The following is a 27,511-nucleotide window of genomic DNA, read 5'->3' on the forward strand; positions in this document are numbered from 1 at the left end:
TTCATATGGGAACTCACTGCCCTATCACTCCACAGCAATGTCTGCGTCACAGTTGCCACAGTTTCCTTCTCCTTTCCTTGCTGTGTAACTCCAACTGAACTTTGGTACTGATTTCCTATTGAAGTCTTCAGAGTATCTTCATGTGGCACCTGATCGGATGCATCCCACACCACTGATTTCTCCTTAATTTGGGATTCATTATTCTATCATGCTGTGATGTTATCAGAGTTAGATTTTATACTCTAAATCCTTCATTTCACAGTAATCCATAACTTCTTTAACTTCACCATTACTAATCCTTGTTTTTTCTACTTTCCCCCTTTGTTTTCTTATTTTTTGTATTGCAAAATTTTCCATATCTGGATGCCTTTTCCTGTATTTCTCTTCAAATATCTTTGATGCATCTTTTTTGTACTGATTAGTTTTGCTTTCTCCTTTGCATCAGTTTTGCACCATATTAAATCTCTTTTCCTTTCCTATGTTCGTATTTCTTTTCAGATATCTCCCGCTCCTCCTGTTTCTCACTTGGGAGACACATTCCATCATGCTGTGACATAACCTGTGTTAGAGTTTCTACACTAAATCCTTTATTTCACAGGTATTCCATAACTTCAGCCTCTATTCTGTTAACGTCTTCTTTACTAATCTTCTGTTCTACATTCCTCTTTTGTGATCTTATTTTTTATTGTGAAATTTTCTATAACTGGGTGCCTTTGCCTGTACTTCTGTTTGAATATTTTTGGAGCTGCTTTTTTGTATTGATTAATTTGGCTTTCTCCTTTGCATAAATATTATACCATATCAGATCTCTCTTTCTTTCCCATGTCCATGTTTCTTTGTTATACTTTTCAGAATCTGTAGATTTTGTTCTTTACATTTTTGTACTTCCTGTATGACTTCATTTTCCAAATAGACCAAGGTTTCTTGGCCTGTATAATGTTTTTCATGAATCCGGTGTTCATAGAAAGCTTCATAGCTAATTCTAGGCTAACTTCGCTCATGGGCCATTTTGAGCCTAGCCAATTACCTCATTTAAGAATCAAAGCCTGCACTTTGTTTCTGTAAGGTAAACACTTTAACCATTATGCCAACCATTATGTATTAATGAACACAAATTTGCATTTGAAGCTTTTGATTGATTTTTTTGTGCAAGTATTTTTCTTTCCTCTAATTTCTCTCTTAATCTTTTTGTATATCTTCTGTCCAGAAAGTCTGGGCTTCTTGCATAATAGTAACAGCACATAATTTCTCTCTTATCCTCAACAGTCAACTCTGTCATCTTTATGACTCTTTTTTTTAGCTTGACAGTTTTACTTCCTTTCACAATATGGAGGCCTTTCTCCGGGGGGGGGGGGGGGGGTGTTGCACAGGGAAGGAGACCTTAAAAATCTGAAGAATACCCAGGATACCCTGTCCTTGAAAATCTCTCCAATGCCCAGGATGAACTACATTGTCAGTACTAGAGAATGAGCTCAGGTACCTAGTGTTGTCATGGAACCCACAGCCTTCAAAGGGAATTGCTGAGCCACTGATATGTTTGTCTTGAGGACAGATGATACTGAGGGGACAGTTGCTGGCTATCATTAAGATCTGTTATTTTCATCTAAAAAGTATCACTCAGATTAAGGACTTCACTCTCTCTCCCTTCCTAGCTACAGTGATTAATGCCCTGATGCCCTCTTGTCTAAACAAATGTAATACTCTTTAGCTAGGGGTGTCAGATGGTGATATGACAAGATTGCAGAGGGTGAAAAATTATTTGGTGAGGTTACTGATGGGTAGTTTCCACTTCTGTAAAATTACTCCTTTGCTGAAGATTTAAACTGGCTGCTGGTCATTGCCAGATCATTTTTTAAATTATACTACTGTCATATTGATCCCTGCATGATCTGAGTCCTGCCTACTTGAAACAGCCTCCTATAGCCTGTGAAGGCCCCCTAGGTCATTAGGAAGGTGGTGCTAGGTTGTTCTGAGTACTAGGCCCCCTAGGTCACCTGGGAGGTGGTGCTAGTTGTTCTGAGTACTAGGCCCCCTAGGTCACCAGAGAGGTGGTGCTGGTTGTTCTGAGTACTAGAACCCCTAGGTCACCTGGGAGGTGGTGCTAGTTGTTCTGAGTACTAGGCCCCCTAGGTCACCAGGGAGGTGGTGCTAGTTGTTCTGAATACTAGGCCCCCTAGGTCACATGCGAAGTGGTGCTAGTTGTTCTGAGTACTAGGCCCCCTAGGTCACATGCGAAGTGGTGCTAGTTGTTCTGAGTACTAGGCCCCCTAGGTCACATGCGAAGTGGTGCTAGTTGTTCTGAGTCCTAGGCCCTCTAGGTCACCAGGGAGGTGGTGCTAGTTGTTCTGAGTACTAGGCCCCCTAGGTCACCAGGGAGGTGGTGCTAGTTGTTCTGAATACTAGGCCCCCTAGGTCACATGCGAAGTGGTGCTAGTTGTTCTGAGTACTAGGCCCCCTAGGTCATCAGTGAGGTGGTGCTAGTTGTTCTGAGTCCTAGGCCCTCTAGGTCACCAGGGAGGTGGTGCTAGTTGTTCTGAGTACTAGGCTCAAATGCCTTGGACAGTTGTCTTTTGTTTTCCATGCACCAATTCTCAGGAACTGGGTACCTGCTTTGATTTAGGCATCTGGCTTAGAAGCATCCTTCAAATCCATGAGGTATCGTTTGCTTAGGTGAGTTTATTTAATTCTCTCATTGTGTCCTCTGCTGATCTTTGATGTCTTTCTTATATATATTCTATTTTATAAATGCATATGCTATAAAAATGTATATGCTTCTGTAAGCAAAAGACTGGAATATGAGGTAGAACATTTAAACTGAAGACTCAGGCTTCAACATGGACAGAAGAAAGTACTAAATGTAAAAAAATAAATAGCATAATTTCAGTGAATGTAAAAAAAAAAAACTTTCTGGGTCCCTGGACTCCAGTTCATGGAATGAAATAAATAAAATTTTTGAAAGCCAAACCAAAAGGTGAAAATGTCACACAGATAAACTATTTAGTACAAACTGGAAGAAAGACCCAGCAAAGCCAGAGCCTTTACTGTGTAATTCCTTAAACCTCCTGTAGTGGAAGTTCATGGGATATATGCAAATCACCCCTTCAAGAACATACCAGTGTTTCAGCTACATGGCTTCTGAATGCCATACTTTTTACTTTTTAAAGTCTTTACTAGTGCATTCAGATCAGTAAAGCCAAAGCTCACTAGCTGTAGTCATGCCATATTTTGCCCTTTTTCTAAGCTCATTAATAAAGCATTGACTGGATAACAGCTTATATACCAAGCTAGAAAGAAAAATGAAGCCTCATTCACAGAGAAGCTGTCCTCACAGATGATGAGGTAAAGCTGTATCTATATAACAGCCTGGATTACAGAGGTCCAGTTGGATGAAAATATGGCAAACAGGAACAACACCTCCTAGGTCCCAGATTTCAAGTCTGGCACATTGGCCTGATCAAATAATAGATGTGATAGCATGTTGAGCATGAAATATAGGTTCTAAGGTGGGGAAGAGGGTCTTCACTGAAAATAAGACATAAAAGGATTTTTCTCAACGGTTATTTTACAGCATTGTGGAAAACAAGAGTCCTGCCTTCCAAGCAATCATAATTATGCAGAGATCAATGGTGCATGCACCTGTACCTTGACAACAATGTAACTGCAGTTTACATCTATATGTTGCCTGAGACAGGCCAGATAAATATGGGCATTTACAGGCAGAGAAGGAGCAGTACACTCTTTGCTCAGATGGAGAACATATATCACGGAGTCTTTTAGCCACATGGCAAAAATGTTGCTCTTCCATACTATTCAAAAGATCAGGAACCATGCTCTTCCAGGATACCAAAGAGCATAATACTTGGCCTTTCTTCAAGGAACTTTATCAGGGAATGAGGATGATTACAACTCCATTTTTAAAATGCCAGTAACAATGTTTGAAAATTTCAGCATGGCTTCTGGCTAGGATATGGCCCAGGTATTGCTGTTCTTGAAATCATATAGTTCCTTGACTTAGCAAATGGCTTGTAAACTACCAACCATCCTCTTCTTTCATGTAGACTTACAGACACTGACCTGTCAGTGGCTGCTGTACAACAATATGGATGGCACAGTAGTGCAGCAGTAGCATTGTCACCTCACAGCAAGAGGTTCTCCAGTTTGATTCTCAGCTGGAGTGCCTTCTGTGAGGAGTCTGCATGTCCTCCCTGCATTCATGTTGGGTTTCTTCTGGGTGTTCCGGTATCCTCCCACGTTTCAAAGACATGCATCAGGAGCATTTCTCACCGGGTCTCAGCTTAAAATTGGCTTCATTCCAAGTCGGGCTTTCCCGGTAAACAAATGTTAAATAAATAAATAAATAAGTTTTTTCAGCTACCTAGAGGAAAGACAGCAATATGTCTAAAGACACCATCTCCCTCCCCCACCCACTCCCTGCCATTCCCACAGGACTCAGTGTTTGGCCTCTTGCTATTTTCAGTCTTTGCAATAAGATATCATTTCATTGTGATGCATCCAGATCATTGCAGTACACTGAACATTGGTGCCTCTAACCTACTGCATTGTCCTTAGGCATGGACATCAGACTGCTCCAATATGTTGACACATGTTCAATCCAGACCATTCCAGTGCAGTTGTACAAGATGCATCCAGATTTCTCCAGTACGCTAACCCATGCTGCATCCAGACTGCCACAGTACTCTCATGCATGATACATCCAGACTGCTCATAAAAGATGCATCCAGACTGCTTCTTCTGTTACTTCTGTATGACTGAAGGAAAATTGAATCAGGGAAGAAACAAATGCTTTCCCATCCTCAATACAAATGTGAACAAAACAAAACCCACTGAGCTTATGTAATGTATAGGCTCCCCACTAGTTGCCTTTTGACATGTTGCCTGGCAGATGTAGTTACAGTGCTATTTGATTCAGGTACCAGTGGGTCAGGTGAAGGATGCAGTAGGAACAGATAACCAGGAGACAGAGGCTTGGGTTCAGCTGCTAAATCTAGTGCTTTTGGGAGGATTACTACAGGCAGAGTAAGTTAAATGTGATGCTCTTTTAATGTCCACTTTCAAAAGGTAAGCAATGGGAAAAAGTGATAAAGGTTTTGAAGGTTTTGTTTAACAACATTTTCAAACAAGGAGGGGGATGCCAGTATCTTGGAAGAAAGCTTATGTTATATTAGGCAGGGGAGGGTAAAGATCCTTCAGACTCAGCTTCATACAGACCAATGTCAGTTTTTAACAATGCTTATAAAGAGTTTATTTTTATATTAACTAGCATAACTAGCATAATTGAAAGATGTTGCCATAAGTGATAGATATGTTATGTGGTTTTGTGGAAGGGAAACAAACATTTGACAACACTAATCACACAATTATGATCCACAAGGAAGCAGAAAGCAGGAAAATGTCTGTAGTTGGTGGGTCTTGCTGCAGAGAAGGTTTTTGACTGAATCAGCTGGAATTTTATGAGTAGGGCAAGGACAGCGTTTCCATTTTCTGACAGAATAACAGTGATAATTAGAAGGATTTATGAAGGCTCAGAGGCAACGAGTAAGGTAGGAGGGGTCTTCTCCAACAAGCTTTATTTGAAGAGAACAAGGCACAGGGGTCCTCTTTCCCTTTTGCTATTTGCTTTATATTTGGAGCAACTAACAAAGAAAGTAAAAGACTCAAAATTGAAGGATATAATTGATATGCTAATGAAGAAAGATTAGATTTATTCACAAGATTATATTATTTTGTACTTGATACATCCAGAAAAGGATATCTCTGTACTGGGGAATTTTTGACACAATTTCAATTCTTTTCAGGATATAAAATAAATGAAGACAAAACAAGGGTTGTAGCACTAAACTATGTGCCCACACACAAATTGGGTCAGCAATATACATATTTATGAGGACATGATAAGTTGAAGTATTTAGGTGTTTGGATTGAAAAAGATTCTATTATGGCAATTGAGGATATATGGAAACAAACTAAAAAGATAATACAGAAACTTAGAAACTGGAAACTCTTGATTATGAATATGGATAGTATAATAACACAAACAGAGAAAATATTTCTAGTTTCTTTTGTTTAGTTTTATATACAGGTCATGCATATTTTTATCAACAAGAGAATAAGTTGTAGACCATAATTAATCAAGAGTTGAAGGAATTTATTTGGGCAGGGAAGAGGTCAAAAGTTAAGTGGTATAAGCTGATTCTCCCCCATAGAGCAAGGTGGTTTAGGATTACCTGAGTTGAAGGGATATTTTAGAACTAAGCAATTAAGGCTCATATGCATAAACAAGCAGGAGGTTATTAGTCAAAGTGAAAAGAGATGATGCCGATGATATAATGGGAGGGGTTTGAGAAGTAAGGACAGAGTAGGATTTTGGATGCAGATCCTTAAGGAGAATATCAACTACCATAAATAATATACATATATATATATATATATATATATATATATATATATATATATATATATATATATATGTGTGTGTGTGTGTGTGTGTGTGTGTGTGTATCTATCTCTACTTCTGTAGACTGAATTTACACTTAACCAAATTTTAATTTAGCGAGATGAGAACAACGAAATTTCACTAAACCAAAACTGCACATTACCAATTTTTTTTACAGGGAATGGAGACACTTGAAGAAGTAAATGCCAAAGAGGAGCAGACCCAGCACTGAGTCCCAAGGGACTCCACTAGTGACTGTCCTCTTTGTGGAGATGGTCTCTCTGATCCTAACTTCCTGGGTCCTATCTGTGAGCCAATTGGCTATCCAGTGTGTTACATAGAGGTTTATGCCTAATTCCATTAGTTTGCTTACAGTGCCCAAGTGGGGCCTTGTATCAAATGTCTTAGCCTGGTCAAGGTAGACAGTATGCACCATTTTGCCCTCACCCACTGCCTTGGTGACCTTCTCAAAAAAGTCCACCAGGTTTAGTGGGCATGATTTGCCTTTGAAAAAAAAACTGTCTGGGTGGACCCAATGTCTGAAGGGTTCCTATGTCATTGTTAATCATTTCCATGATAATTCGTTCTATAGCTTTGCATATGAGACTAGTCAGACTAATGACTCTCTAGTTCCTGGGATCTGTTGATGGTCTGCCCTTGTGCAGAGGGATGACCATTGCTGTTCTCCATTCACAAAGCACAAAGTCTATTTAGAGGCTGTAGCTGAGTAGTGACTCAATTAGCCATAGTAGGTCATATTTCAGGCTATTTAGGATGCATTCTGGGACATTATCAGGGTCATTGAAGCTGTGTTCCTAGGCAAAAAGAGGACAGATAGGACCTGCTCCCTACTTATAGTTGGAGGGATTGTGTTAGATAGAGTTTCCAGGAAGGTGGCTGAGGCTGAGTGAGGGGTAAAGTTGGAGCTGAATTTGTTGGGCAGTAGATTTCCTATATCTTCCTGCTTCATTCTCTGTAACTGCTTTAAAAGCATCAATACTTGAATGGAACAAGGTCAACTACAATTAAATCCAGAAAAAAACAATGTTGATGCATGCCAGTGTCCAACACCATACATTTGTAGTCTGTCACAATATTTTTTTGTGTGTTAGAAATGTACAAGTGCAGTGTGGCAGTGTGTCACAGCAAGCAGCACTGATGCCTCATAGCAACAGATTTTTCAGTTCATTTCGTGGCTGGGGTGCCTTTCATGAGGAGTCTGCTTTTCCATCCTGTGTCCATGGGGATTTTATGTGGATGCTCTAGCTTCCTCCCATCTTTCAAGGACATACAGTAGTTTGAATGATGATCTTCCAAATTGCCCTCAGGTGAGCATGTAGTGTTTCAGTGAGAGGTGTGTGAGCAGCTCTGTTCTCTAATGGATTGTCATAATTTCCAGAATGAACTTCAAAGTCTTGCATCCACTGGCTGCCACAGCAATATCTGCTGGCATCCTGTAAACAGTGCAGTGGGTTCTCAGAAAACAGATGATAGATGGACTGACTAATAAACGGAAATGTCACAGTTTGTTTATCATGTTAAACATTTAGGTATATATTCAGGCCGAGTCTTCCAGACTGAATTGTTGAACTCCCTTTATTACAAGCTCTGTGAAGGTGACCTTCAGCACCTACAAAGAATAGAGAGCTCTGAAGCCAAGATTATTTATGGTGTTTCTAAATTCTGTAATTTAATGAATGATCTACAGTGACTGCTAGGTGCAAAAACATCAATGTTTACAATTTTGATTTTGGCTTTTTAAGCACTGTACAACTTATATTCTGATTATTTAAAATAACTTTTATTTACTTACTATCTTCTTCAGCATCCTCATTTAACTGATGCAAGATTGTTTGCACTTCATAGAATTAGTTTTTAATCATTAGCTAATGGTACTTTTGTTTACCAGGCTTTTGTTTTATGGAACTCATTACCACTTCAGCTGAAAATTATGGACTTGGAATGCACTTTTAGAAGGTCTCTTAAAACCTATTTATTCCTGTTGGCTTTTGAAAATAAATATGAAAATTGTCTTAATTAAAGTAAACCTAAGTTTTAATTCTTAGTGTCTATTTTGTCTCAGCTTATACTTTTTTCTGTCACATATTTTAATGTTTGTTTAACTTTTTATTGTACTGTAGTACTAATAGTTTCGTGAAAATTTAGTGCATTCCATTACAGTATTTTAATTTTATGTTTTTTATTTGATTTAATGTGCATTTTTCTTATGTCTGGAAAATGTTTAGGAAATAAGCTCTAAAATAAACTTGAGAATTCTGTCTGAAAACTGCTGCTCATATAGGGAACATGTGTTTGGAGACAGAAATGGTGGGCATTTCTGAACTGCATATTTGACTGGTTTTATATAATGTAAAATGTAGGTCTATATTAAAATCACAAAGAGACGTTACATAGAACGCTTCTTCAGCGACACATAAAGATTAAAGTTTGAAAATAGCGAAGGCTCAGGCCAGCGATTTTTTTCCCAGGGGAAAAAAATCGCTTGGCCTGAGCCGTAACATTGTCCTTTACTCCACTGTAGTGTGATCTCGGAGTTGGTATATTTGGTTAGAGGGAGTGTGAGGGGGCCAAGCCCCCCTTTTAGTTATGTTTTAAATTGTGTGTGTGTGTGTGTGTGTGTGTGTGTGTGTGTGTGTGTGTGTGTGTGTGTGTGTGTGTGTGTTAAAAGCGATTTCTTTCCCAGGGAAAACAATTGCTGTTTTGACCGTTCGCGGTTTAGTGTGTTCAGCCTTTATGTGTCACTGAAGAGGCATTCAATGTAACGCCTCTTTGCAATTTTAATATAGATAAACCAAAGAAGAACACAAACTGATAAAAAACAAAATACCAAAGAAACACACCAAGCCAGCAGAAATTATGGTTAGCGCTTTTGTTTACTTCATAAGCAAACTTCATCAGACAACAGTTAAAAACCACAAATCATTTAAATATCCCTCCAAAAAAAACAATTAAATAATTAATTCCATACTCAAATTGTCCTTAAAGGAACATACACACAAAATTGTTCATGCTACATAAAAATCAGTACATAAACATCAAAGTGTATACAGCAAGCTAAAATACATCCATAAATTGAATTAATAATCATCTAAAACAGGATTTCAATTTTAACATACATTTTATAGATAAATTATCATTCAGCCCAAGAAGGGAATGTGCATTAATCTTCAATTGCCAAATCAGTTCCCTTTCATCTAATTTCAGGGCTATAGGACCACCTCTATTATATTTATCCAACACTTGATCAATGACAAAAAATAGAAATGCATGTGATGGAAACTGATTTACATGCCTAACCAAGGCATTATTCAAATTCAGATTCCCAATGTTGTACAAATGCTCATAGATGCGCTGTTTCAGACATCTTTGTGTCCTTCCAATATAAAATGCAGAACATGCTTGACATACAGCCATGTACACAACATTCTTAGATGAACAGTTATATTTGTCCTTAAGCTGGTATGCTCTCCCATACATCTCAAAGGAATCAGTAACATTAATAAATTTACAAAAATGACAAAAAACACATTCTGACATACCACCAAGAATATTAATACCACGATTACTTTCCAAGGCATTTTTGAGGTTACTACCCTTCCTAAAAATAACATCAGGTTTCTCTCTAATCCTATTATTAATCAATGCGTCCTCCCTCATAAACTTTAAAAATTCAGTGAAATTATTCATATGTTCAAACAAAACCTCTGCTAGTCCTAAACCACCCTTCCAGACCATAAAAATATTGTCCAGATAGCATATATACCAGATGACATTATTCTTAAACAGGGCATCCTTAAACAGGAACTCCTTTTCCCAGTGGGTCATAACTATGTTTGCGAAAATAGCTCCACAAGGAGAACCCATTGCTACCCCACTTTTTTGCAAGTAATAGTCCCCATTTTTAAATAATTTTTGATCAAAAGATCTCAAATTATTAACAATATTGGCAGGAGCAGATTCAGCAGCAAGCCTGTTACCTGCCAGTCTAGCAATATCCAACCCAGGAAGGGTAGGCTCCTTCAACCAGTCATTTAGAGAAGGTATAAGCACATTAGCCTGCAACGGCCTCTGCAGCATATTCATAACCTGCCCGGTGTTATGCTGAACACTCACTGGTCCAAGATTCGGAGCCAGGCCTCCACTGGCAGGTACATTTGAATTTAATGCAGCGGTCCTCCGATCATGCGATCCTGAAGGACTGGAAGTAGAGGGAAACACCTCCATACCGCTGCTTTGACATCCAGATATTTGATCTGCCAGGATGTTAACTTGCTGAGTTAAATTCTGAATAAGTAAAGTAAGATTCCCGATAGGGTTGGAATCAGGTACATTGCCCACATTCTCATTAGAGAATGATGGCTGCAAGCCAAGGTGCGTGTCGTTGGCCATAAAAACAAACTGATAAGCCAAAGAAGAACACAAACTGATAAAAAAAACAAAAAAACAAACACACCAAGCCAGCAGAAATTATGGTTAGCGCTTTCGTTTACTTCATAAGCAAACTTCATCAGACAACAGTTAAAAACCACAAATCATTTAAATATCCCTCCAAAAAGGCCAATTAAACAATTAATTCCATACTCAAATTGTCCTTAAAGGAACATACACACAAAATTGTTCATGCTACATAAAAATCAGTAAATAAACATCAAAGTGTATACAGCAAGCTAAAATACATCCATAAATTGAATTAATAATAATCTAAAACAGGATTTCAGTTTTAACATACATTTTATAGATAAATAATCATTCAGCTCAGGAAGGGAATGTGCAGCAGTGGGTTCTCCTTGTGGAGCTACTTTTGCAAACATAGTTATGACCCACTGGGAAAAGGAGTTCCTGTTTAAGGATTCCCTGTTTAAGAATAATGTCATCTGGTATACACGCTATCTGGACAATATTTTTATGGTCTGGAAGGGTGGTTTAGAACTAACAGAGGTTTTGTTTGAACATATGAATAATTTCACTGAATTTTTAAAGTTTACTTTTGAGTTTAGAGTTTAAAGTAGACTCTATTTCCTACCTGGACATCGAACTAAGCAAGGATTTGGTTAATGAAAGATTTACCTCCAAGATTTTTAGAAAGACCACTTATTCCAATGCTTTTTTACACTGGTCTAGTGCTCATCCCTATCATCAAAAGAAGGCTGTTGTAAAAGGGCAATTTGTTAGGGCATCCAGAATAGCTACAGATGAGGCTGACTTCATTCTTGAATGTAATTTATTAACAGAGATGTTTGTGAAAAGGGGTTACCCACTCCCCTTGGTGAATGAGGTTTGTGCTGAGGTTAGTATTAAAAGAAAGAGAGGGTCTTTTAAACCCCTTTTGCATACTGCCTCACCATTTCGAAATGCCCCTTTTATTGAACAGATTAATTTATTGGAAGATGGTATGGGCACTTCTGTTTTAGGTGTGGGTGAATTGTCTCTTGAACCTAATTTGAGTGAGGATGTCTGATATAGTGGATTTATTACTACATTCTCACTTGATGCTGATGACCTCAGGTATATAATTAATAAGAACTGGTGTTTTCTGAGGTAGGATGCATTGATTAATAATAGGATTAGAGAGAAACCTGATGTTATTTTTAGGAAGGGTAGTAACCTCAAAAATGCCTTGGAAAGTAATCGTGTTATTAATATTCTTGGTGGTATGTCAAAATGTGGTTTGTGTCATTTTTGTAAATTTATTCAAGTTACTGATTCCTTTGAGATGTATGGGAGAGTATACCAGCTTAAGGACAGATATCACTGTTCATCTAAGAATGTTGTGTACAAGGCGGTATGTCAAGCATGTCATGCATTTTATATTGGAAGGACAGAAAGATGCCTGAAACAGCACATCTATGAGCATTTGTACAACATTAGGAAGCTGAATTTGAATAATGCCTTGGCTAGACATGTAAATCAGTTTCCATCACATGCATTTCTATTTTTTGTCATTGATCAAGTGTTGGATAAATATAATAGAGGTGGTCCTATAGCCCTGAAATTAGATGAAAGGGAACTGATTTGGCAATTGAAGTTTAATGCATATTCCCTTCCTGGGCTGAATGATAATTTATCTATAAAAAGTATGTTAAAATTGAAATCCTGTTTTAAATGATTATTAATTCAATTTATGGATGCATTTTAGCTTGCTGTATACACTTTGATATTTATGTACTGATTTGTATGTAGCATGAACAATTTTGTGTGTATGTTCCTTTAAGGACAATTTGAATATGGAATTAATTGTTTAATTGGTCTTTTTGGAGGGATATTTAAATGATTTGTGGTTTTTAACTGTTGTCTGATGAAGTTTGCTTATGAAGTAAACGAAAGCGCTAACCATAATTTCTGCTGGCTTGGTGTGTTTCTTTGTTTTTTTGTTTTTTTATCAGTTTTAATATAGACCCATAAAATGTTTACTTAAAGAGGATCATTTTTCCTTAAAGGAGTAAGCAGAAAGGCAGCAATATGATTTGAGAAAGAAAACATCTTCTTAGTGTTTACAAGCAAGTGTTTAAGAATGGCATATGTGAAGACAACCACACTATGTTTTGAATTATCTTTATTCTGATTTCTTCTAACTGTGTAATTCATTATATTTTCATTCACTTTAAAGTAATATGTCTCACATCCAATTTGCTACACAATATATGAATAAGTTTGATTTGAAGCTCACAAACGAGAAGAAACAAAATGTTCAAAATGTACACATTAAGAGATTTTGAAAAAGCAAATCACTAACATGAGAGCAGAGCAGGATCCAGCACTGTGCGACCTAGGCAGCTGCCTAGGGCCCGCTAGCTGGGGGGAGTTGCTGGCCAAGGATCTGCCACAACATTTATTTTTTAATTAAAAATTAAAAAAAAATTTAAACATTTCTTCTTTAATGCAGCACTGTCTTCTTCCTTAAGAAGACGCAAACACTCTGCATGCATCTTTAGTATGATGCACATACTCGAAAGTGTGTTTGTATGTAAAACACCTGCAGGCAAGTCAATTAACTAACTCAGGTTCAAACCCTGCACCTTGATTACAGGACACAAGAGCCTGAATCCTCTACACCAACTACCAGACTACTCAGGAATTCAAAGAATTGTGTCAGTTTAAAGGAATTGTGAGTTTCAGTGCATTTTTAATGAATTGTAAGTTTCACAAGAAGAAAAGTCTGTTTTTAATGTGTAGCTGTTTTGTTTAGCAAACGGTAATTAGTGTTTGTGCTAGAGAATTTGAAAGCAGTGTTAGTAGCACAACAGCTAACATACTTGCCTTTAGTGCAGAAGGTTGTGAGTCTACTCCCACACCCTGTAGATGGATTGCTGATACTGAACTGTGCTTTAAGGGGGATAGTGGTGATGTACTCTTGAATGAAATGCCTATAACTATGAACTTGATGTTGGTTTGCCAGCCATTCCCTATTGCAGGTTTATCAGTTTACCATTTTTGAATGTAACATAGTAGGCAACTTATTCTTCAAGGGCAGCAGGCACTGAATCTGTAAATGAAGCACTGAAATGTAAAGCTGTTTGCTAGCAACAACCTCTTCATTTGTTACACATCTCTTTAATGTGGAATTAATCAGATGACTTTGACTTCTGCAGAGATTGTGCATATTGCCTGATATCGGTGGATTGTAATGACAATTAATAAATGAGTGGCCTTTTATGGCTGAAATGCTCTGAAATGGGTAGTTTTGCCATTATTGGTTCATACATTTTGTTTCATTGCTTACTGGAAAAAATCTTCAAAACTACAAATTTAAAACATACTCTAACAAGTGATGCTGTATTATACAGGGATTATAATTTAATTCAATCAGGATGGTGAATCAAAGAACACATGCATTTATGCATGGTACTAAAAATGTTTGCAAGGAGCCTATGGTTTGAAAATAGTCCAAAGGTAAACTTAACCCACTAGTGGCCAGATGCATTTTCTTTGAATATGGGTTTCAATGCCATTTCAATGAATGTGAGTTTCAAGAGCAGAGAAGTTTAGTATTCATGCTGTCTGTTTTAATTGTGACACTATATTGTTCGTTCAGCATATATCTGTAATCATTGTAGAAGTAAAGAAGAAAATAGTGTGTACAGTGACAGCTTTGACCAGAATGTATGGTAAATAGGGAGAAATAGTTAAGTAATGGGACACTGGAATGGCTGGGGGGGGGGTGCTGCTGCTGCTGCTGAAGGACTGCTGTGGAGGGGAAGGACCCAATCCATTACCCTGGCTAGGGCCCCATTTGACCATGATCCGGCTCTGCATGGGAGCATACCTCAAAGCAGTCTGTTAAGACCACTTTTGAATAACTCTTAAAGTGGTTTGCCATACTTTTTTAAGTGTTGTAGTTTAGTTTTGCATGCATCGTGATAGCAGTATTACTTACCTTAATGGTAACTGCTATTTGTATTGTCTTTGGTGGAATTATTTCTTTCCTAACTGAACTTGTCAAGGAATAGTTTCCACTAGCATTCTGAAATATACCTTTCTGTGAAACACTTCCATCTAGCATGATATCATGTTAGGTAAACAGTGTTAGCGTAGAGCTGGAATTATTGAAATATGGCAGGCTTTTTCAGAGATTTGCTCTTATTTTTTCTATGGCTTAGACTGTGATATGACAAAAACAGTGCAAATACATTCATATTTAATGTTGTAATCTAATTAGTATTGCACTGGGTTTCATACGACATTTTCTTCAGAAAAAAAGTTCACAATGCACACAGAAGAATGTAAAAAATGAATCAAATTTCACTCTATTGCCCGAAAGAAACTGTGTGTGCGGGTGTGTGTGTGTGTGTGTGTGTGTGTGTGTGTGTGTGTGTGTGTGTGTGTGTGTGTGTGTGTGTGTTACACATACTGTAGGTTCTGTGAAGATCATTACAGTGTTCATTCCTAATTTCATACTCACAGCTAATTTTCTAACAGATCCGTACCATTCACTAACTTCCATTCCTACATACCAAATAAAAACACTTTATCTTTACATATACTGCTGTCTCTCAAAACATTAACTAAAGCAAAAGTGCACTGCTGTGAATAGTGATAACAGTAAGTGCAACCGCAAAATGGAAGTAAGTCACCAGCTTAGAAAAAAAAAAAAAAATATATATATATATATATATATATATATATATACACACACACACACACACACACACACACATATATATATATATATATATATATATATATATATATATATATATATATATATATATATGGTTCTACCTGACATAATCGACACACCAGAAGACCGACAACGCAATCACCGAAACCACATAACCGACAGTGCAAAAACACGAAACCCCACATGCCCGACAACGAAATAACCGACGGTACACAAACACGTAACCTCATACACTGCACACACCATAATCACAACAATCAACAAACAAAACACATTCCCTGTCCAAAAACCACACACACAACACAAGCACACCAAAATCCCTACAAACCCACACCAAACCTCACATACACAACTATCTACAACCCTAACCCAAACCCTAACCCTAAGGTCCGTCACTACCGCACACTTACCTGACCTGCGCCCTAACCCTAACTCACTTAACCGCCCCTAACCCAAACACAATCACTAACGACACTTACCTGACCCGCTCCTAACCCTAACTCACTTAACCCGCTAACCCAAACACAATCACTACCGCACACTTACCTGACCTGCTCCCTAACCCTAACTCACTTAACCCGCCCCTAACCCAAACACAATCACTACCGCACACTTACCTGACCCGCTCCCTAACCCTAACTCACTTAACCCACCCCTATCCCCACACACCGTCAATATCCACACTTACCTTACTCGCACCCAAACGTCCGTCACTACCGCATACTTACACAGCCTTTTCCCATGTCGGCATCCTCGGCGTTGGTGTTTTCATCTGTCGCGTCGGTCTTCTGAACTGTCGATCTTCTGGGCCACGCAATTCGCTTGTCGGTCTTCTGGCGTTTCGACTAACTCAGGTAGAACCATATATATATATATATTTCAATTAGTAGTCAGCAGCAAAATGAATTCAGCTTACCCTAGCAGAATCCATACTATGTGTAATTTCCCAAATGCCTTTCACTACAGCATTGAGGATGCCACACACCCTTATCAGCATCACTGTCACCTGAACTCTAATAAGGGTCATCTTTTATAAGGCTTTAGAACTCAAACATTAGAAATTAAACCAACAACTTGTACATCACTGCTATCACTAGAAAAAAACAACCCAACTCTTAGAATTGCTTTCATGCATTGAACTCTCAGCCATAGTAGAATCCCTTATATGACATCCAAGATCAGAGGACATTTCACAGAGTTTTGATATAAAAGGTTTTTCATAGACGATAGCCACCACCTCACAAGAGATTCAACCAACTTACTGTGCTAGACATCTGTTGACTGTTAAATGATTGTAGATTAATATTGCATTTATGGGAAAGAGCTGTTTCATCTCCCAAGTCTCTGGTTACACTTATCAAAGGTACCAGAATTTGTCAGTGATTAGGGCTGCATGGCTAGGATTAAAAAGGCCCTTGTGGTCATTAGCCTAGTACACACCTATGAACCTACAAGATTTATTTCTGTTATTAGCACCAGATGAGATAATAGATTACTTAATGAAGCCATTCGTGGATGTATGCATTCTGTAGGGGGGAAAGACCTTCCCTGGTAATAAAACTGTGATAATTTCAGAATACAGGGGTAAATGGGGAATGACTGAATTGTCTCACAGTGTGATGGAGACTGTAGTGGGTAGGAAGTTATTAAGGATGGTCTCACTAAAAGGCAGGAACAGGGACAATAATAAAGAGCCAAAGACAGGAAAAAAAAGGAGTCCAAAAGCTTAGCAGTGTTAGTGGATGATAGAAAACTGCATGAGTGACAGGGTCAGCTGTGTTTGTTGCATTGCATGCTGATAATTAAACAATCCAAAAAGGTTAGGAAACAACCATAATCTGATACTTAATCAACCTTGCATTATACTGAATTTTTAGGTTAGAATTCCACTGGCAAAAACAGAAGTTCTCCCTTTTTATTTTATTTTTTCAACTAAATGATGAATTTACAGAAGGATGGGAAGCATTAATAGTATGCAGGAAAAATGTAATCAGACACAGAAACTTATTGACAGATCAAAGTCATACACAGGTTGTGTCACAGGATGACATTTGGGGAGAAATCTCACAATGCTTCAGTGAGGATAATCATGCCATTCCGACACTCAGTCATGTTTAACAGATATCAATATATCTTTAGTGTTTAACATTTGTTTTTCAGTGTGATTTTAGCACAAGTGGTACACAGTTTTACCACCTTTAGAATACTCACTTCAGATTTGGGGACAGATGAGGAGTAGGAGGTGTTTTTGAGGAACAGTTGGAGTGTGAGGGATGCATTGTCAATTCTTCAACTAATGAAGAGAGCAATCTGAAAATTGCAATGAGGTTATGGAAAGGAAACATAGTAGGTACCCTTTAAGCATCAGATAACACATGAAAGATCTGTCAAAAATGTTGCACACAATAACATTCACACTTAAATAACAATTTAAAACATGATATTATGAATTACAGAGCTGATCAAATACTGCATGAGCAAAACTTTTGACATACTAATCAGTTTTATTTTCAGTGCATATTTAGTGTTAATTCATTCATTTAAACCTGGAGGTTAAGTTGCACTTAATAAAATCTGCCACTACAGCTCACTATACTCTAAAATGATATCCAAACCTCCATACCTACAGCCTAACTGAACAGATCCTAAAACAAAAAAAAATGTCTTCAAGTTGTTGCATCTAATGCTGCTTAAATAATGCATTGCTTCGATTGTTTTCTTTTAGAAACAAAAATATGTTCATAGATGCACTGTAAACATTTTCTAAAGGTTTTACCCACATAAAAGCTGACACAATTTACAATTCTTGCCACATATACAATTTTTATATTGCAATCATAATAAGCTTTAGTCCCAAAAATTAATTTTGTGTGACTAAAATTCAAAAAGTAGCTAACATCAATAAGTTTATAGCACTTGGAAAATCCACATGAAAACATACCACTGTGGTGCATTATCTGAATCTTCTAACAAATACTTTAAATTGTGTACCCATTTAATTATCAAGTTAAGTATTAGACCTAAAACTTGGGCAATATCATTACTACCTAAAATTATTTGCTAGTTTTTGATAACTTTTCCTATAACTTGTGTGTGAGAAACTGCCATAGAATGGCACTGAATCAGCAAATTGACATATATGTGTGTGTGTGTGTGTGTGTGTGTATGTGTGTGTGTGTGTGTGTGTGTGTGTGTGTGTGTGTGTGTGTGTATGCATGTATACATATATGTATATACATGTGTGTGTGTGTGTGTGTGTGTGTGTGTGTGTGTGTGTGTGTGTGTGTGTGTGTGTGTGTGTGTGTGTGTGTGTGTGTGTGTGTGTGTGTGTGTGTATATGGGAACACTACTAAATCTCGAACTTTTGAAATCTCGAATTTCAAAAGCTAGAGACCATGTAGCCGAAACCGCACATTACCAAAAGACCAGAAGCGCGAAATTCAAAATCCCGATGGTAAGGGATTTTGAGTTACTGCTTCCGGTGTTGTGGTTCAGGTAAGTATGTGTGTGTAAGTGTGTTTGTTAGGGGCTTTAGTGTGTGTGTGTATGTGTGTGTGTGTGTGTGTGTGTGTGTGTGTGTGTGTGTGAGGGGCTATAATGTGTGGGTGTGAGTTTGCCTTGTGTGTATGTCTGTGCAATCTCAGAGATGGAATATTAAAGTCGGGGGGTGGGGGGCACAGCCCCCCTCATGGGGTGCAGGGCCCCTGCTTATCTTTAGTGTAGGGTGGTTTGTTTGGTTATGGGGGAGGCTGTGTATATGTTTGTGTGTGTGCTGTATGTAGTACTTTCATGATTTTGAATTTCGTGCTTTTAACATGTCGGTAATGTGGGGTTTAGGGATTATAGTCTCAGTATTGTGGGCTTCAGGATTGTGTACTTTCGGTATTAAGTAGTTATTCCATAGATATATATATATATATATATATATATATATATATATATATGTATATACACACACACACACACACACACACACACACACACACACACACACACACACATATACAATTGTGCTGAGAAACAATATTGGTGCATGCAAAACATAGCTTACAAAAAAGAGTATAAAACATCATTTCTTGCTCCAAGATTGCACAATGCCAGTAAACAAACATATTTTGCTACCCTGAGAATTTTGCAATCTTATGTACTTATTGACCATCTGTGTAGTTGACTAAACAGATGCTGACAAATGATACAGTTAACAATATTAAGTGCATGAAAGTACATTTCTCTGAAACTCAGTACAATGAATACAAACAACATCTAGTACTTGTCATAGATCGTGGTACAGTGAGGTGTTAAAGAAAATACAAAGATCAATTCACGTAAGGTTCAGCAAGGCATTCTTTATTACTTGCAGCAAGGAGACAAAGCATGTAGGTACAAGGTTTGTCTGATTTTCAATAGCTCAGCCTGCTGTTTTTATACAGTTCTTTGCACGTACACAGCAGGTGCTTATCAGTTAATTGCTGACTTACAAAAACATCTCTCAGAATTTAGCTTGACCACAGGGCTTGCCCTGTCAAACTCAGTTTCTAAGTAATGGTCCTGTAACTGTCTCTTCCTAATACAACATTTATCTGTTACTAGTGTGAGGCCCCTATCCCAACATTCCACAGCAAGAACAACAGACTTTTAGACATCAGCAGCTTTTACAGAGACCACCAGTATTTACATATTTTACATAGAATAAATGTATTAACTCTTAACCCTTTAAGTGCAGAATTGTACACTATACTATTTGTACATTTCTTTAACATCTCCCCCCTTTTAATACTTTATTCTTATTGTTTAATGAGTCTAAAACAAGTCCATTTCATCTCTTGACCATTTCCACCCAGGGCCTTGCAGTCAGAGAGTCATTCGGCTTAGGCTCAAGTAAACAATTCTTCCACCTCCAGTTTTAGTAGTTCTTCATATTCAGTACTTTATTGGTACAAGGTCTTTGAGACTGAGGCATCTATAGTGCTTTTTACCAGTCCACTCATGCAGGGAACACAGCAGCATCCACAGAACATCAATATCGCTGCTCCAACGCAAATGGCGATCAACAGATTCATCAGGACACTGCCCCATCCCCCAAACCATCTCTGGAAAAAGTCTGTTAAAGGATTTTGACCTGGCTTGGTCAAGGCAGATACTTGCTGAATCACTTCGAGATGGCTATCTATTTCATGTTCATTGTCTGGGATAAACGAACAGCATTCCTCTTGGATTAACGCGCAAGTACCTCCTTTCACCGCCAGGGTGAAATCAAGAGCCATACGATTTTGAAGCACTACTGCTCTCATAGCGGTCAGTTCATCTGTCACCAATTCCAAGGCAGAAAAGGTTGCATTGCTCAATGTTTCAAGCAGCTTGGGCAACTTTCTCAGTTCCCAAATCGATTTTACTGCTCCGTACTGAGGTAGTATGCAGGCCCATGATATGACATCATCACAAAGAGCCACGTGGGACAGTCCTTTATCACTGACATGAGCCAGATCATAGTGATATATCCATGATGCATCGATTCAGCCTACTGGATTGGCAGATTTTTTAACTTCTCAAGCATTTCGGATTTTTGCTTGAGGTAAAGTTAACGTGTGTCGTATAGCTGGAACTAGATAGCCCAAAAAGCAGCTTCAGGACCACTTTCTTGTTAGCCATTTATACACCTTTCTTCCGCACACAAAATAACAATCTTCCACTTTAATGGTGATGTTGATAAACTCAAAGCAATCCCCAAAGTCCTGCTGTTCTCGGAACATTTTCCAATAGACAGTTTCCATTTCCTGGACAAAGTTAGCTATAGAGTTTTTAACACGTTTTCTTATAGATGAGAAATTTGCCACACAACCCAAATTGTCTGCAGTGCAGTTATAGACCACTGTTTTGTTACAATGGCTCCACCCTACCCTAGTTTTATCAAGTTTCTGAAAACACACAGTTCCGTTTTGATGGAGGGACAGCCGTAAGGCAACCGCATTTGCTGATGTAATATTAGCTGTGTTGCTCAACAAGCTTGTCCATGTCTCGGTAACATTTAGTGGAGACGCCAGTAAAGGTAATCCTCCATGTGCAGTTGGTATAGCTGCACAGATCCAACAATTAGAAACATTAAGGGTATCTGCATATGTGTACTTGATAGCCTGATATGTGTTGAAAGCAGGATGCCATGCTGCACGTTTGCTAGGTTCAGTAAATGTGGCAGAAAAGAGAAATGGCCATAGCAGAAAAACGATGACCACAATAACAGTCAATGAGATTGCCACACAATATTTTTGTGGAAAGGGTTGTTGTTTCAGTGTTTTGTTTTCTTCAATTTTCCCAAAAGGATGGAATTCAACTTTCTTTGGTGCAATCATGTCGCTTAATCTGGGTATTTTTATCTTATTCTCTACCCTATAGGACCTTAGCACCGATGATTGCTTCACTGGGTTTGAGACGGATCAGTTCCTATTGATCTGACCCCCCCCATTGTAGCCAGACTTTTCTGCTTAGGGTCCCGATGGAGAGGTAAGATCTTTACCCAATTCGAATTTCTTCACTAACTTGCAGTGTGTCAGATGGATCCATGAAGCTCACTCTGCAATCTTGACTGCAGTCGGTGTCGAAAGAAGCACCTGGTAGGGACCTTCCCACTTCGGTGATGCCCAGTTCTTCTTCTTCACGATTTTGATCCACACCCAGTCTCCTGGTGTCACTGTTACTTCCGGCGTCTTAGTCTGCTCTAAACCTGAAACAGAATTAGACTGCAACAGATGTTTAGAATTTAACAGTTTCTTCATATATTCAGCTAATGTAAGATCAGCTTCCTGGACTGAAGGCAGGAGAGGTTTCCATTGGGGTGTACAATACACCCTCCCATACAGTTTCTCGCGGGGTCAGCCCTTTTGCTGAGGGAACTGTTCTCATGTTCAACAGTGCCAGGGGTAAACAGTACAGCCAGGTTTTTCCAGTTTCAGCCATTAGTTTCCTCAGTTTACTTTCAAGTATACCATTATGTCTTTCGACCAACCCTGCAGACTGAGGATGATAAGCACAATGATTTTTTAGAGAAATACCAAAAAACTTACTTAGCTGTTGTATAGTTTGGTTTACAAAGTGTGTTCCGTTGTCACTATATATTCTCTCCGGAATGCCAAACCTAGGAACAATTTCTTTCACAAGAACCTTTGCTACTGTAGCTGCATCTGGGTTCCTGGTTGGAAAAGCTTCCACCCACCTCGAGAACATATCTATAATGACAAGGCAGTACTTCTTATTTTCACATTTATTTAACTCTATAAAATCCATGCAAATGGTGTGAAACGGGTATGGTGGTGTGGGGAAACTCCCTTGACTGGGCCGTACTGCTCCTTGTGCATGATATTGATTGCAAATCTGACATGCTAAACAAAATTTTTTAGAGTAGTTTGAAAATCCGTATGCAGTGAACACCTGGTTCACACCATTCCCCCTGTTGAGACATGGCACTGCCCATGGCTCAATAATGCTGCATAACGAAAAAGATTAGAAGGTAATATTGGTTTCCCTTCTTTTGAGATGTACAAACCATCTCTGAAGACGGCCCTCTGCTTTAACCAACACCTTTTTTCTACCTGTGTGGTCAGTGATTGCATTGTTTGTAGCATGTCCAAATTTAGACTTTCAGAGGGTTCTAAATCTTCTACAAGGTGTAAACAAGCTTCTGCTGCTGCTTGCTTTGCAGCAGTGTCAGCTCTTGCATTACCTTTTGAAATAACATCCTGCTGTTTTGTGTGAGCTGCACATTTGCAGATAGCTAAGCACTGAGGTAATTGAATGAAGTTTAAAAGATCTAATATAAGCTGTGCATGATTTATGGGTTTACCAGTTGATGTAATCATACCTCGGTTTTTCCATTGTTGTGCAAACACATGCACCATGGAAAAATCATATTGACTGCCAGTAAAAACATTTGCATGCTTACTTTTAACTAAAGTACATGCACGAGTGAGTGCAATCAATTCTACCGCCTGTGTGGACAAATGTCGTGGTAAGGGTTTTGCCTCGATAACCTCTGTGTTGGATACTACAGCATAACCCACTAGGTTCTGTCCTGCTGGGGGGTTTTTTGCATGAGCCATCTACATACTATGTCAGATCAGCATCTGTTAAAGGTATATCTGTGAGGTCTTTCCTAGGTAATGTTGTCTGCTCGATCTCCTGCAGGCAGTGATGTGGAGTACCATCTACAGGGGTAGGGAGCAGAGTTGATGGATTCAGGGTTGTGCACCATTCAATTGTTATGTGAGGCTGGCTCAGTGAAACAGTCATGCAGGAGAGATGTCTAGCTGGGGAAAGGTATGCTACATTTTCTTGTAACAAAATAATTGCTCTGCATGAGGGACCCTTAGGGTGAGTGGGTGAAACAGAACCACTGAGGCCAAAGCCTGTACTGCCATAGCAGCTGCAACAACTGCTTGAACATAAAGGGGTAAGGAGCGTGCCACCGGATCCTACTGTGATGAATAGTAAGCAATGGGACGTTGCTTATCCCCATGTTGTTACATCAAGACTGATGTCATGTAGCCGTGCTTACAGACTACAGTTTGAAAAAAGTGCTTGTGATAATTTGGTAACCCCAGGACAAAAGAAGACGCTATTAACTGTTTTAAATTACAAAAGGCTAAATCCACCTCTGGTGTCCAAATCACCAGGTCCTGTGCTGCCATAGGCTTTTTGTATATGAGGTCAGACAAGGGTGCCACTTCCAAAGCATAGTTTGGAATCCAACTTCGACAGAAGTTAGTCGTACTCAAAAAGGACATCATTTCCTTTTTGGTAATGGGTTTTGGAGCCTACAAAATAGCTATTTTTCTGTCCTCATCCAAGGTTCTACCTCCATCAAATATTATATAGCCCAAATATCTGACCTGCTTTTTTCCAAAGCTGCAATTTTTCCTTGTTTACCTTGTGTCCCTCAGCAGCTAAAAATCGTAGCAATGCTAGCATGTCTTCTCGGCAAGCTTGTAAAGTGGGGGCTGCTAATAAGATATCATCTACATAAAGCAGGATTTTACTATTTTTTTGGTGGGCTAAATCTTGCTAAGTTACTTGACATCTCTTGTGAGAATATCGTGGGACTCTCACAATAACCCTGTGGTAGTTGAGTGTATGTGTATCTTTTACCCTGATACGTAAATGCAAACCAAAATCTGCTGTCCGGATGTATCGGAATTGAGAAAAATGCATTACTAATATCTACTACAGAAAAATATTTCTGATGGGGTTTTAACACATTTAAGAGTGTGTGTGGATCAGGTACTGTAGGTGCCCTAGGTATTACTGCCTCATTTACAGCCTGCAGGTCTTGAACCATGCGCCACTCTCCATTTGCTTTCTTAACTGGGAACAAAGGTGTGTTACATGGTGACTCAGGAGATTCAATTAACACACCACCTTTGAGGAGTGCAGTTATAATGGGCTTTATCCCTGCCTCTGCATCTTTTCTCAATGGGTATTGACGTTTTTGAGGTCTAAATGTTGATTTTGGAGTAATCACCACTGGTCCTGCCGTGCGAATAAGGCCTATATCTGATTTTCCTGTGAACCGCAGTTTGTCTGGGATACCTTTCAGAGCATTCTTTTCCTCCTTTAACAGGAGTGTTTGTCAAATATTTTTGCGAAAATGCAGGTGTACTGCTGGCTTAGTTTGAGTTACCCAGTTCAATTTCTGTACCTGCACTCCCTGCTCTGAAAGTTCCTCCCTGGTCTGTTTTTCCCATCTGGTAATCTTCCTGCCCAACTCTACCCATTTTGTGTTTCTGTCTTTAGTGAGGCTCACATGTGGTAGGAGGTCAGATTTGTAAATTGCTGTTATTTCTTTAGGCAGAGAGCAGTTGGCTATGCTATTTCCCATTGTGTCCCAGTATAGGTTACGTAACACTAGCCTTGCTGCGGGATATTTAAACAGCTTATCTCTGTAGTTTTCATCTGGCCCTTGTGTGTCACGAAAATACAAGGTGCAGTGCAGTAATGGCTGCTTCTTAATATCTAATGAGGGAAATTTACTAATGGACAAATCCATTAATTCCTTGGTTACAGTCCCTGGGCCGGTAGTAATCAGTTCCTGACTGTACCAGTAAAACATCTCACCTCTTAGCTGCACTACACAGGTATCATGCACTTCACAGATGTCAGTCTGTCATTGCGCTTGCATCCCTTGCATAGTCGGAACCACCGCTATGCCAAATAACTGCATCAAATCTCTGCCTAAGAGATTTATTGGGCATTTTGCAGACACTACAGTTTTACTTCTCTGTGTCAACCTTGTTACAGGATCTGTGATCATAATTTTGTGTGAGAGAGGGTCCCAGTATAGCTGCCCATTTGCAGCCTTAACAAATATGTAATCCGAAGACCGTGTACACTCCGGTAATTCGGAGGGATGTATCAGGGTCCGTGAAGCCCCAGAATCACACAAAAAGCTAACCTCTCTTCCTTCCACCAAAAGGGTGACTTCTGGCTTGATATCTGCTAAAAAGAGTTCCAAGCACAGAAGTGCCAAGTCCAGTACCTCATCACTGTTATTTTCATTCTCATCCCCTCCACCATCCTGTGCTTCCTCCATTTTTACTTCTACATTACCATTTATCCTGCTTTGTATTGTAACCCTTCCCTGAGCTTCCTGACTATCATATAGTCAGTTATCACCTTTTTGTTCATCCATCCTTGTCCTATTATTTCTTTTGCAATCCCTTGCCATGTGACCTTTTTTCCCCGCATTTAAAACATTCTCCTCTCTTTTTACATCCCTCAAAATCTTCTGACCATTGGTCAGACTGCCTACCTTCCCTATTTTTGCCCTTTTTTCCTGGATGTACCACATATACCTCAGCCCCATCTTCTAATGAAAATACCTGCATTTTCTTTTTCTTTTTGCTATTAAAGTGCCTCTCAGCATGCCTTGCATACTCAAGCAGTGGTTGTAATCTGCTTGTACGATGATCTACCATGTGTTTTGTAATAAAACTACTAATGGGAGCACTGTAATAAAACTACTAATAGGAGCACTGTAATAAAACTACTAATAGGAGCACTGTAATAAAACTACTAATAGGAGCACTGTAATAAAACTACTAATAGGAGCACTGTAATAAAACTACTAATAGGAGCACTGTAATAAAACTACTAATAGGAGCACTGTAATAAAACTACTAATAGGAGCACTGTAATAAAATTACTAATAGGAGCACTGTAATAAAACTACTAATAGGAGCACTGTAATAAAACTACTAATAGGAGCACTGTAATAAAACTACTAATAGGAGCACTGTAATAAAACTACTAATAGGAGCACTGTAATAAAACTACTAATAGGAGCACTGTAATAAAACTACTAATAGGAGCACTGCTCCCCTTCAAAAAGGCATTTTAGTTCATAGGGGGAGTCTGCTGCTTGGTTGTCAGGGATTTGCATCCCACAATGATTATTAAAGCACTCTATGAGCCTAGCAAAATAGCGGTCAGCTGACTCACCTTCTTGCTGGACACTGATTAATACACGTCCAGTCTGCTCGTGGTCACCACTTTTCAGAAATTCGGTTTGTAAGCCCTGTCACCTGGGCATCTAATCCTATGCTGTTATGTGGAAGGGGTCTCTGCTGAGCATCATGAGGGTTCTAATCACCACAGACCATGTGCCAGCCTGGACCTATAATTTGTCTTACCACTTTCTCTATCTCTTCTCTATCTCTTCTCCATTTAGGTTGTAGCTTATCTATACCTTGCAGGTCCTCTGAAAATTTTGGAAAGTTGACCCTAGGGTGAGGAATACCCTCAGTGGCCTTCCGAATATCTTCGGGTCTCCAGGGTCTATATACTAATAAAGTAGGGCCTTGGTTATCCTGACCTGCTCTGGGATTAGGTACCTCAATAAGAGGACAGAGTTCTTCTTCCCCACTAGTCGTGGC

At 38.9% G+C, this 27,511-nt stretch overlaps 1 protein-coding gene across 1 annotated transcript in view; it reads left to right on the forward strand.

Annotated features, from left to right (window-relative positions):
- TIMP2 (TIMP metallopeptidase inhibitor 2) overlaps positions 1 to 27,511 on the forward strand; it is a 535,925-nt gene that overhangs the window by 345,763 nt on the left and 162,651 nt on the right. The window contains exon 3 of the mRNA XM_044068139.1: positions 25,985 to 26,000. Within this exon, the coding sequence (XP_043924074.1) occupies positions 25,985 to 26,000 (16 nt within the window). The remainder of the gene's footprint in view (positions 1 to 25,984; positions 26,001 to 27,511) is intronic.

Source organism: Protopterus annectens, chromosome 4.part0 (genome assembly GCF_019279795.1).
Source record: "Protopterus annectens isolate FY-2018-M chromosome 4.part0, PAN1.0, whole genome shotgun sequence".
Classification (NCBI taxonomy): Eukaryota; Metazoa; Chordata; order Ceratodontiformes; family Protopteridae; genus Protopterus; species Protopterus annectens.